The sequence below is a fragment of the Serinus canaria genome, chromosome 1A (genome assembly GCF_022539315.1).
Source record: "Serinus canaria isolate serCan28SL12 chromosome 1A, serCan2020, whole genome shotgun sequence".
NCBI lineage: Eukaryota > Metazoa > Chordata > Aves > Passeriformes > Fringillidae > Serinus > Serinus canaria.
In genome coordinates, this window is record NC_066314.1 from 66,856,441 (window position 1) to 66,870,108 (window position 13,668).

A 13,668-nucleotide genomic window follows, 5' to 3' on the forward strand; every position below is an offset into this window, starting at 1 on the left:
ACTTAATTCTTAGAATTTGATTGAACTTTTTGTACAGTTTGTTTCAAAACTTTCCTCTTCAATTGGTTTTGGTGATATTTTGTTGGTATAATTCCAAGCAGCAGGAGAAGAAAAAGAATCAGATTTTAAAAATAGAAAAATATGGTTTTTAGAACACTAAGATTAATAGCTGAAATAAAAGTCAGTTTTGACACTGAAGCATCTTATAAATACCTTTTCCTTTGAACCTGCCTGCATTTCAAGAAGGGAGTGCATCTTTAATTTATTAGGATATTGCATGCATGATCTAAAATTAGGTAAATGTAGCTCAAAATAAATTTTTGCCTTTCTGGAAAGCAAGAAGTAGTTTCTAAGTGCCTGTTTTGCTTGTGTGTGCCAATGTCTAGTTTTCACTGAGGATCATGTAGTAGGTACCTCTGGAAATTGGAGAGATTGTGTATTGAGATGTATTTATATATATGTATCTTTTATATATATATGTGTGTGTGTATTTATATATATATGTGTATTTTAATATATATATTTTATATATATGTGTTTATATATGTGTATTTTTATATATAAACATGTATTTACATATATGCATATATATTTAAGAGAATATATATTCTCTTAATATATATTCTTATATATATTATATCTATATCATATATTCTCTTACATATATATAAATATATATATACACATATATACATATATAAATACATCTCAGTACATAATCTCTCATATATATATGAGAGATTATGTATTGAGATGTATTTATATATGTGCATATATATATGTGTATATATATATATATATATGTGTGTATATACATATATAAATATATTATATATCTATATATTCTCTTAAATTGTATGGCCACTACCTGAATGGATCTTTGATTTGGGTGAGTTCTCATCACCCTGCACAGGCTCAGAGATACCAATAATGCTGCAAAGTTTGGCTGGGGAGCCAAAGAGGTTGATGAAATTTGACCACTTGGAAGGAGGGGGCTAAAAGAGGAGGAGGCTGTGGAGCAGATGGCCTTCAGAGGTCCCTTTTAATCAGAGTTCTTGTGTCATAATGCAGATTAATGACTTCCTGCTGTGGGAATGGCCACTGAGAGGGAGGGCTGGCAGCCAGGGCTTATGGCTGCTATAGGAATTTTAGTTTTACACTCTGCTTCTCTGCACTTGCTGGGCTCTTCCCCACAGACTCTGCTGCTTTCTGGGTGTGTGCAGCTGAAGGCTGACTCCATCAACAGCAAGAGGAAGCAAAAGCCCTCAGCCTGTCAGGATTGCCACTGTCTGTTGTCTGTCAGGACTGATCTCCACCTAGTTCTGGATGCAAAAGTTAGGTTTCTTGTTTATGTGTGTGCCTTTATTGTCTGCAACTCAGATACAGACCTGCACAGAGAGCCCTTTGTGCTTTTTAGCCATCATCTGCTGTAAATGGGAACAGACTGCTATTTCTGGACTGAGTATACTATGAGTTGTGGAAGGGCTGTGATTGATTTTTCTAGGATGAAGACTATTGAAATTGCAGGCTTTGAATTATTTAGATATCATATGCTTGTACATATTTTCCAAATGGTGTCACATGCTTAGGGCCAAAAGCAGCTCCAGAACTGCTCTCTGCCTTGTGCACAAGCACATGGGCATGCATGTGCTCCCCCCAAATAAATGGGAGCCATTTAATCTCATTTAATCCAGTGAAATTTGTTGTGCAATTAAACTTGTGTTTTAGATTACTTCTGTACAGTAAGAGAGATTGGCACTTTGAGCAGCTGCTTTCAGTTGTGTTTCAGAAATCTGTCCTAAGGATGGAAGAAATGATCCCCTGCATTCACTCTGGAGGGGGTTTAGACAAAACCCCTTTTTTTAAATGGTTTGGGTAGGGTGAGGCAATAACAAGTTTGTGTATTGGTTTCTATCCACTCTGCATTTTCAGACAAGGAATCTGGAGACCATCTAATGTGGTGAGGATTATTTTTGAGGTGTAAGAGCTTAATTTCTGTAAGGAAGTTATATTTAGATTACTCACTAAGGGAAGAGTAATCATTCACCAATGAGAAAATGACAATCGGTTAGGATGGCAGGTTTGTCAGAAGAATCCAATTTCTTGAGTTAGTTAATCTCCAGAGAAACTTTACTGAAGTCTAGGAAATCTTACCAAAAATGAGCTTGCACCCAGGATCTGGAATGGTGGTAATGATAATTTAGACAAGCAGAGGAAAAAAAATTGCATTTAAGCAAGAAAGCTCTCTCTTGGTGTCTCTGTTTGAGGATCTGTGCCTGGAGTTTGCCCAGGAAGCCTGGTGTCCCTCCAAGCAGCTCACCATGATGTGTGAGCATGCTACTGCAAAGGTTTTGTGCTGACAGGTGCCCTAAAAATAGGTGTCCTACTTTAAAATGATGTATCAAAGCAATGTACCATGAGAGATGCATCTACAGCTGCCTCAAGGTGAGGAACTTTGGGGTTTATTTACCTGCCCTTGAGCTCTGTGTTCTGCTGGAGATGGTGTTATCTCAGGAGAACTGTGGGTTTCTGTAAAAAATACCCTCTCTAGCTGTTCCTTCAAACATGGGGCTGACTGGGTTCTCTCAGACAAGTACAAATCCTCTTCTCAGCAAAGAGATGTTTGGCTCTGCTCCTCTGTTGCTGCTTTGGAGTTTTATGAACCATTCACTGAGCTGTGGTTGAAGGAAGGTGTTCCCTGGCTTGATTTTTGGAGGCACCAGAAACTCATCTCAAGAAACCCAAGAAGGATTCTTTGTGAGTTTCTTTGGGCTTTCTTGTAGCTTGAAAGTCATAAAATGTAAAAATATGCAAGCATTTTGAAGGAAATTGCCCTCTTGACACCTCCTCACCCTAATAGAGTTATGTCCTAATAGAATTTGTGAATCAGCTGAGTTTACCTCTCATCAGTTGCCAACACATCAGGCACCTGCCCCTGGTCCTATTATTCATGCTTTTCCCCCTCTTCCTCCTCTCTAAAAAACCCCAAACCTCCCAGTCTGTTCCTTTTGAGTCCACAGTTACAGAAGAGAATCCCCCCAGGCCAGATGGATCTTTGTGTCTGCAGAGAATTTTCAAACTTGGAGCTTTCTAGATTCTCCTGGGCAAGGTTGGAGATGCCTCTTTGGTGAAGGGGGCAGAACAGAGTTGCTTTAAACCCTAAATCTATCAGTAAATAGGAATATAATTTGGTTTTACTACAAGTAAAAGATGGTGTCTTTTACTAGAAAAACCCAAGATGCAAAACAAACAGTGCCCCTTCCTTTCTCCCCACTCTCCAAAAAGCAAAACAAACCAAAAAGCCACAAAGAAAAAAAAACTTCAAAAACCCCAAACCACCCCAAACACCTGACCTGTGCTCTTTGAAAACCACAGCATTTTCAAGCAGAAAAGTAAGGGAAATCCTAAAAATTTATATCTTGCTGTCTGGATCTTTTGTACATCCAAGATTTATGCATATGGAAGAATGACTTTATTTGCAACATCCTCTGAAATATGGCATTTTTGCACAGAGAGAACTGTTTAGGTGGTGATTTTAAGGAAGAGCTGTCCCATGCTTTATTTCAGTAGGGAATATATTGCCTAGGGAATTATTGTTGCTTGTAGTCTTGTGCCTCATTCATGAGCCAGAAATCCACTGTGCTGCCTGTTCTACCACTGTGGAACCTTTCTCAGAAAATTCAAAACCTCAACAGTGTTGGCAAAGTGACAATAATTTGCCACACAGTGTCAGTAGTTAATTTTCAGGAGTAAATATTTAACTTGAAGGCATTTGGTACTGGAAGTGAGAGCAGCTTGTGCACTTGTGCTCTTCATTGAAATGGACTTTTTTTCACATTGCTTGGAGCTCCTTGCATCTTCTGTGAGTGGCATGGAGAAAAAAATGCCTTGCTTTTGAGGAGGGAAATAAAGGAAAACCAAGATCTCAAGCTGAGTGAAGCACGGTTCTTGAAAATGATATTTTTATTAAGATTTAAAAAAAAATGTTTAGTCTCAACTATGGCAAACAATCTGTCTTAAATAATGTATTTTCTATGTGCATGTGTGTTCTGAAACCCCCAAACAATTTACAGGAGAAATTCTTAACTCTATCTGGGCTAAAAACTACACTGAGTCTTAGCCTGATGTGATATTTAAATTATATGTGTCTATTATAAATTTTGTTATAGAAAAATCCCTAGCTCAAGTTGAAATCCAGCTTTCATTATAATTCTTACCTGTACTTATAGAATGCCTTCAGAAAAACCTTCTGTTTGGGGGGAGAATCACTTAGCATCACTTTAGCTGTTAGATATCAGAATTAATGTCTTGTCAACATTTTTCAAAAGGCTAATAAGGAAAAAATACCCAAATCATGCTTAAAAGAAAGAGTTTTAGGTGAGTGCAGCCTTGCATTTACTGCAGTAAGGTTCAAGGCATGGCAACTGAAAAGTTACTAAAGATTCCTGGAAAAACCTGCTTTCTCATAGAAATAAGTGGGTTTATTTAATGTCAAGATTTTAAATTTTGTGTGTGGCTGGTGTAGCCCTGAGATACTAAGGTTAGTCTATTAGGCTTTTAAAATTTAGGCTGTATGAAGTCTATTTGGCAAAAATTTAGGCTTTAGAAAGACTATTAGGCTTTTAAAATGTGCAAAGTGAGATTTTAAAACCAAAGAAAGTTGATGGTCCTGAGCATCCCCCAGCATGGGGTGATGAACACAGGGATAGAAACAGGAGCCTTAGGAGGTGCTGGTGTAGCTGATCCTCCAAAGGCTGGAGTGAGGCAGGGTTTACTCAGAGGGGTCCCTTTTGATGGACCAATTGATGAAATAAATACATCATCTTTCTGTGCACAGGCTTTTCTTCATGTCAAACTTGCTTTAAATGAACAAAAGAAACTACTGCTGACTAGAAACCTCACCTTGGGTGTGTGATTGCAGATGGAGATTTTTTCTGACCTGGTCTGACAGACCTGAGAGTGTGGAAGGTACAGCCTGAGTTTTTCTTACTGCAAAACCCACTGCTTATTGCCTGTGAGTTTGGTGATGGATGTGACCTTTCTGTTCTTTGAAGTACATTCATATATGTCTAAAATATAGGTATTACATGTATAGACATGTTTCAAGGCTGTTATCATGCCAGCCTCCCATCCCCAGGAGCAGCAGGCTGAGTCCTGCCATTCCCATTCCTGTGACTTTGCCTCATGGCTCATGTTTTCCAGGCTTTGGGTTGGTTTCCTTGCCCACTTTGGGCAGCCTGAGCTGAGCCAGTCTGTCTGGGCTGGGTGAAGCCAAACCTGCAAACCCACTGCATTTCAGGTTTTATCCCTGTTCATGCACTCCATGGTTATGACTGCATTTTAATGGAAGAAGGCAGTGTGACAATATCAACTTGTGCTCTGTTGTATGGCAATAGCAACTTCTCCTGGGGATCCAATACCAACCCCCCAAGGCTTTTCTGAAAATAATTTGGGCAGATGATTCATTTTGCTAAAATGCTTTGCATTTGTCCCTGCTGAACTCCATCCTGTTTTAAAGACTTTTTCTTCAATTCATGAAGTTAATTTTAAATTCAGATCCTGTCCTTCAGTGTGTTTGCTTTACCTCCCAACCTCACAGTTACCTGCTTGTTTAATAACACTATTCACCATTTAATCATCCAGATCATTAATTGAGCAGAATCAAAACATGGAACAGAATCAGATCCTGGGCAGGCTCTTGGGTACCTCCCTGTGACACATCCTCCAGTTTAGATGTGCAGCAATGCTAACTGCTCCCAGGCATCCACTGGTTTCATATTCATGACATACCAACTTTTTTCTTGCTTGTATGTCCCTAGAATTCTTTTGAAGCTATCATACAAGACCTCATGGAACTATTAATAAAATCAGGAGGCATGGACCTACTGCTTCCACTTTGCCTGTGAATTCTGTTGCTCAGTTCTGGAAGAAACTGGTTTTCTTTGGTAAAATGTGTTCATGACAGGTCCATGTCTCTTGCTCATTTTCTATTTGTCCTGAAAGTACTTGCTGATGCTTGTTTATTTTACTTATTCCAGTTTTTTTTTTGGTATTTTTTGGAAACTGAAGTTCATCTGGATATAAATTTCCCCTCCTTTTACTTTTTTTTTTTTTTTTAACTGGGGATTCCTCTTACGATTTCTGAGTCCTCTGAGATCTCTCCTGTCTTCCACGAGTTCAAGCCAGCAGCCAATAGCTTTGAGGTTACTTCAGAAATTGCTTTAAATATTCTAGGACACTCTAGGGTGCAAAGTAGCCACCAAAGTAGCTGAAAGCATGGACATTATCCAATGACTTGTTTCCCTTTTACAGTTGGAAACTATACCTCTTCTGGTTTGGGGTTTATTTGTACTAGTCATCAACTCTTGATGGATTTTTTTTTTTTTAGTAAAAATTGATGCGAAAATGTCATGTAATACTTAATCCTTCTTGGAATCATATATCAAATGCTCTCATTTTCCATTGGTTAATGGATCAATGTTTTCCACATTCTGCCTCATTAACAGATGATCTCATACACTGACTTTTTAATTGGTGTTGTTCTTTGTGCTTCTGATTTTTCACACTTCTCACTTCAATATTTTATAACATTTATCCCATGGGCTTGAACTGGTCTCACACATGAGCTTAGCAGTGTGACCAGGTTCCTACTTCCTTTTTGCCTCCATTGTGAGAGCAGTGAAGACAGAGAGTTGACCAATCTCATCTTTTACTGTACCCAGCTCTCCTTTGCTTTGGGGAAAACACAGCAGTTTCAAAGTGTGCAATTTTAGGATCTGGGGGGAAAAAAATAATGACATTCCACATCAGGATTGGTCTATTTTTCATTTGAATAATTAATCTGAGCAAAATCTTTTCTAAAATAAATATATGGCTAACTAGAGGAAAGCAAAGCCCCTCAGAAACTGAGATTCCATTGTGTCCTTAACTTGCCATGTCTTGTTTCAAATGGTCACTGCATAGTTGGGTTTTTTTATGATGCTTTTTGGATATAGTAATAGGTGGCATGACAGATGGTATTAGAATTCAAATACCACTTAAAATGGTCATCACTGAGTATTTTAATAGTGGTTTTGGTAATGACAGTTTTGGTGATTTAGTTGTAAGCTTTCAGTATCAGATACTCTGTGCAGCATGGTTCATTTCCTGTTGTAGAGCAATCTTACCTGCTACTTTTGTGACTTAACTCTGTTTTTTGAGACCTGTGTTTCTGTTGTTTCTGCATCTGTTTTAGTTCTAAAAATCTGCATTATTTTTCAGAAGTGAAAGTCTTTTCCAAAGACTTTGTAATCAAACTTGTTCACATATATGGATTTTTCTGTTTAATTATATTTAGATGCTTAAATTAATGATCCATAGCACAGAAGGGCTTGAGAGGGCAGAATTTTGTGCACCAGCTGGACACAGTCAACAGTAGAAATTGTTGCTGAAGGGTGGTGGGGATTAGCAGGGTGATGATGCTGTGGATCACACTGCTTAGTGAGCTACTGCATTTGGGTGGGGGCTCAATCTCCATTTCCTAGTTCTGGTCAGCATCCAGCTGAATAATGGCTTATTTGGTAGTGTGAAACTTTATTTGTAGGAGGGAAATGGAGTCGAGTATTTCACTCCTGCACTGCAAAAAGAAAAAAAACCCCAAATCCAGTAACTGCAGCTCTCAGGTTGCAGCAAAGTTTTGTGGTGGGGGAGAAATGAGTGCTGTAGGTGAAATTTCAGCATGGTGCCTCACAAGTTCCATAGGATCTGTGTTCTCCTTCCTTCTCGGGAATTAACCCAAAGCATTTGGATTATGGGGTGGAATTTCATTCTCCCTGAAACTCTGGCTATGCTGTCTTTGAAAATTTGTTCAGTTCTTGAATGTAGCTGAGGGAGCTTCACTCTTTTATTCAAACTTTCTATAAAGTACCTCCAGAACAAGTCTTTTGTCCTTGCCATTTCTCATTTACTGCAGATCCTGTCTGCAGCCTCAGAGCTTCATAAAACAGAGAGATCCTTATCAGTAATCAATATTTGTAATATTTGTTAATATGAATCTGTCATTACTGACTCATCGTTTGAAATTAATTTGAGACAAAGCACTTTGCTATGGGACTGCTGATCATATCAGAAGCAAAACCAATGAAACCACCAAAAGCTGGATCCTTAACTTTGCTGGCACATCAAAGTCAAAATGCATGACTTGGATCCTCATGTGGAACCTAACTAATAAGAAGTAATAATGATGGAACTTGACGTGTTCCCAAATTGCAAAAAAGTCTTCATTAAGAAGCAGCAGCTGTTTATTTACAGGAGCACATGGTCTAGTCAGCATGATAAGAACACTGTGGAGAGGGCTCAGCAAGTTTGCTTTTACTGGAAAACACACATCTTTCTTCTCCACTCTAATGGGTCAGTATTAAAGAAAAGCTGGAGTTGGAGAATAATTAGAGTGATTTTCCATTTATTTTTCCTTTCCAGCATGCCTCAGGCGAGGGAGGTCAAAGAGATGCTAAGAGAAAAACTGCATCTGGAACAAGTCTGAAAATAAATACGTATCCCATGAGTAGTTCTGTGTACAATTTGCTTAGCCTTGGAAAACTAAGTTTGTCTGCCACTTGATTGCCTGCTTCATCGAGGAAATCTGCTTAGCCTGTAGGATTTTGAAAGCTCTTTTTCTTCATTTTCAAAATGCGAGGGATGTGAATTAACCATTTCCCATTTCTTGTTTCTTTCAGCTTTCCCTTTCATATATCAGTCACATTACTCATCAGCTTCCTTTGGCTGGTTTGCAGCAGGGAGGTTTTTCAGTGAGCAGAGACAAGCTCTGGGTTTCCCTGCTCTGTAACAGCCTGGAAATCTTACAGCAATGCCTGACATACAATAACATCTGACTCTGTCATGTCCTTCCTTGTGATGCAGTGAGATGAATTTACAAATCTTGAATGCTTTCTAGGTAGAGGCATATCCTGTTGCACTCTGTGTGTCAATGTAATTGTATTTATTCCACCTGCTTTCATTCATTTGTAGTGCAGTCAGTGCTGTGCTACATTGGCACTGCACATCCAGCTATGAAATATGCATCTTGAGTAATTATTTCCATTCAAGAAGAATGGAAATAATTCATTTCTAACTCCCTGGTTTTAAATGTCTTTCATCTGATACTGTAAAAGAAGCTGTGTCACAAGTGGTCTTCCCTTAGCTTTGTCTAACAGTCTGCAGGAGTTCATCTGTCCTATTTATTAATACCATATTTCTACACTAATCTAAAGTGGAACATGGCCAACAGGAGGCTTTGGGCTTGCTTTGAAATAGGTGATCTAACTCCTTGACTGGGTTTCCACTCTCTGCCCCTGTGTGTGCACTCTTTCTGAAGCACATTCTGCTGCTCAGATGTCAGTGGAAACCCCATTCAGGTTCTTCCTGAATCAGGAATGGGCAGCCTCAGGAGTGGGCTGGATTTTGAAGCTGAGTTGTGGAGGAATAAGATCTGCAGACCTCTCAGTCCTCATTTTACTTGTGCCTCAAATTATGGGCCACAAGCAAACTCACAAGTCCACAACAAATTAAATAGTTTCTTAAATGTGATACAGGACATACCTAAACAGGGCATTCTTCCTAATCAGAGTTTCCTGCTGTGACTTTGTGTTGATTCTGTGTTGCACTTTTTAAACAGGGCTTACATTTTCTTCTGTAAAGTGTCTGGGATAAAATTCAGTTAATATTTCACAAGTTCTTGCAGAACTCAACTGAAGCATAGCCCAAAGAGTAAAGAAATCTGTTTTGAAATTTCAAAATTCTTTCCTCTTGAAGTGATTAGGGTTTTAATTTGGGTTACAGAAAAAGCCTCATTGAAGAGGAACAGGTGACTTAGCTGTCTTTACTGAAACACTGAAACAACTGCACTGGCTTGAAAAAGTGACTTTATTTTTTGTGCTGCTAAGACCTTCTCAACACGAGCCACATGTCACCTGATGTGTATATTCCATTGTTAGGATTGGGCAAATGCATATACTTCCTCACTTTTGGCTAGAGAAGCTGCAAAACTTGGGACTGCCAGATGTTAGCAATGTTAGCATTCTTATTATTTTGTGCTTTTAAAATAAATTTCTCCATTGATTCAGTAGTTTATCAGGATATGGAATTAGTTCCAATTTCTAAACATGTGGTCGGGCTAAACTCTCTGCACAGGAACATACAGAGCTAGAAAGCCACCAGCTGTGTCCTTGTGTGCTGGTTTCTACTTCACTGTGATTCACTCTACCTTCTGCTCAGGCTCTTCTTAGACCTGTATATATGTGGTTTTTGCATGGAGAATTAAGCTTATTGGCAAAATTTCACCTTCAGGTAATCTCCAGGAAGCATGAAGATTTTTGTGATAGGACTTGACAGTTTCATTTGGGTCCTTTGCATGTACCAGATAGCATGTCTGAGTGAGAAGGTGATGAGGACTACCCTCACCTTTTGAACTTGCAAACAGTCTAACTTGCAAAAAAAAAATGTGGGTGAAAAAGAAAGGATGATTTCTTTTCTCTGAATGTCTGTAGGCTGCATTGATTTGAGGCACTTCTAACAGCTCAGCATCCATCAGTCTCATTGGGAATCTCTTGCAAGACAAAGGATTGCATAGTAGTATTACTTTACAATGAAGAATTTGAATTCCCTGCACTGCAGGTTTTAAAAAACCACTAGCTATCTCTTCCACAGTTTTAAAAAACATCTTCACAAATTTCTGTTTTATTTTATTTTTAATTCTTTTCCTGCCCCGCAGGTTCCAACTATGGGAGTCCCCGTCCAGCTCATGCCAACATGAATGCCAATGCAGCTGCAGGGCTTGCCCCAGAGCACATCCCCACGCCGGGGGCAGCTCTGTCCTGGCAGGCTGCCATCGATGCTGCCAGGCAAGCCAAGCTGATGGGCAGTGCTGGCAACGCCACCATCTCCACGGCCAGCTCCACGCAGAGGAAACGGCAGCAGTATGGCAAGCAGAAGAAGCAGGGCACCACCACAGCCACCCGTCCTCCCCGGGCACTGCTGTGCCTCACGCTGAAGAATCCCATCCGGAGGGCGTGCATCAGCATCGTCGAATGGAAATATCCTTCACAGCCTCTGTGCACAGCAGCTCCTGTGCATGGCGGGGGGGATCCATGCCCTGGCTGGAAATCCATGCATTGGGCTGAAATCAGTGGTGCCTTGGCTGGAATTTCATGCACCAGGTGGAAATCAGTGCATTGGGTTGAAATCAGTGCATTGGGTTGAAATCAATGCATTGGGGTGAAATCAGTGCATTGGGGTGAAACCCGTGCATTGGGGTGAAACCCGTGCATTGGGGTGAAACCCGTGCATTGGGGTGAAACCCGTGCATTGGGGTGAAATCCGTGGTGCATCGGGTGGAAATCCATGCACCAGGTGGAAATCCATGCAGTGGGTTGAAATTAGTGGTGCATTGGGTGGAATTTCATGCATTGGGTGGAATTTCATGCATTGGATTGAAATCCATGCATTGGGGTGAAATCAGTGGTGCACCTGGTAGAAATCCGTGCACCAGGTGTAAATCCATGCATTGAGTTGAAATCAGTGGTGCATCGGGTGGAGTTTCGTGCATCGGGTAGAATTTTGTGCATTGGGTGGAATTTCATGCATTGGGTGGAAATCTATACATCAGATTATAATCCATGCATTGGGTGGAAATCCATGCATTGGGTGGAAATCCATGCATCAGGTGGAAGAAATCCATGCATTGGGGTGAAATCCATGCATTGGGTTAAAATCAGTGGTGCACTGTATGGAAAACTGTGCATTGGATGGAATTTCATACATTGAGTTGAACTCCATGCATTGGTTTGAAATCCATGTACCAGGTGGAAATCCATGCATTGGGTTGAAATCCATGCACCAGGTGGAAATCCATGCATTGGGTTGAAATCAGTGATGCACCAGGTGGAAATCCATGCATTGGGTTGAAATCAGTGATGCACCAGGTGGAAATCCATGCATTGGGTTGAAATCAGTGATGCACCAGGTGGAAATCCATGCATTGGGTTGAAATCAGTGATGCACCAGGTGGAAATCCATGCATTGGGTTGAAATCAGTGGTACACTGTGTGGAAATCTGTTCATTGGTTTGCAATCCATGCATTGAGTGGAAATCCTCGTGTCGGGTTGAAATCCGTGCATCAGTTTGCAATCCATGCATCAGATTGAATCTATGCATCACCCTGGAAGTTCCACCACTGGGAACTCGAAGTACATGAGTAATTTTTGATGTCTTAACTGAGGTGGTTTATGCTGAAAGGGGGGCAGGTGGAGAAAGAGGATCAGAAGTGAAATCTTAACTACACCCCGGCGTGAGAGACCACTAGAAGCTTGAATAGATTGATAAGGCTGAGTGGTTGAATTCTGCTCTTTGGAAAATGTATGGCCCAGGAAATGCATGGGAGATACTCAAGGTATCTGAGGTCAGAACTATCAGTCTATGGGGTTGATAGCAGCTGCTGGCTTTCCCTTTATTTTTTAAATTTTATTTTAAAGGTTTCACCAGTGCAAAGCTCTGCTTTGCACTTTTTTTTTTTAAACAAGTGACATCACACTTTCTACAGTATGGAGAAAAGAATGGGGCAAAAAAAGGTAAAAACCCCCAAAGGTATGCAGTAAGACCCTGAGATTGGGCTGAGAACTGTTAATTTTATTGAAATTCTGGTTAAAAGAATAAGGCTCAGTATTGTATAATAAGGGATAATGGTTATCTAGAAGAAGAGAAAAAGAAACACAGTTAAAGTAACATGTCCAAAAGCAGTGTAGAGCCAGATCTGACAGTCTGAACAAGAGACAGATGGTGTCACAGATGATGGATGATAACCACTGACACAGAACTGCAGAGTGAAGGGGTTGGTGCTGGTTCCCTGGAAAGCCAGGGAGAATCTGATCATTCCCTTACTGTGTGCAAAGAGCAAAGCCTTTTCAGTCATCCCAGTCTGATCAGTGCAAGCTGGAATTTGAGTCTTTGGGGTGGAACTCAAATTGAAATTTAGTATGCCTCCTTTGCATCCTCAAAGAGAAACCAGGATTAACCCTGAACAGAATCACAAGCTAATGGGGTTCTTCAGGAAATACAAAAGAAAAAGAATGTTTTTAGGGGTAGATAAGCATGTCAAGGAAAGGCAGTACAGAACTTGGCAGTAGTTAATATGATAAAAAAATGAATTAAGGCATTTAAGACAATGTGATAATATTATTCCCTTGGGTGTCTGGTGGGATGCTGGGTGAAAACAGAAAATGAGTATATCAGGTATTGCTGACATGGACATACTTTTCAGATTAAGAAGTTGTTAAAAATGCTCCTGTCAATCTTTCCATGTCCTTAAACTACCTGCCTGCCTGTTCCTTTCTTCTTCAGATGCTAATTTTTAATTCCCTGATTAAGTTTGCTACTTTTTATTGCTTCTGACATAAGTCTGATACTTTAAGCATGAGATGATGGGTGAGATGATGGGTGATGACTAACAGGATAAAACTGAATATTGGTTTTCTTAGCAGCACCCCAGTCACCACAGGTCTTCAGAGTAACATTTGATAGATTAATAAGATCAGCAATAAATGATGGGAATGAGGTGTTGTAAACCAGGGTACAGCACTGCTCAGACCAGGAGATGACCAAACAGTGCAACTGAAGCAACACCAAGATGCTGAAGC

General features: G+C 40.0%; 1 protein-coding gene across 3 annotated transcripts in view; it reads left to right on the top strand.

Moving 5' to 3' along the window:
• The window catches only part of CACNA1C (calcium voltage-gated channel subunit alpha1 C), a 458,270-nt gene that overhangs the window by 58,270 nt on the left and 386,332 nt on the right, over positions 1–13,668 (top strand). For all 3 annotated transcript variants that reach the window (XM_050984223.1, XM_018919792.3, XM_050984221.1), the window contains exon 2: positions 10,748–11,069. In XM_050984223.1, coding sequence (XP_050840180.1) covers positions 10,748–11,069 — 322 coding nt within the window. The remainder of the gene's footprint in view (positions 1–10,747; positions 11,070–13,668) is intronic.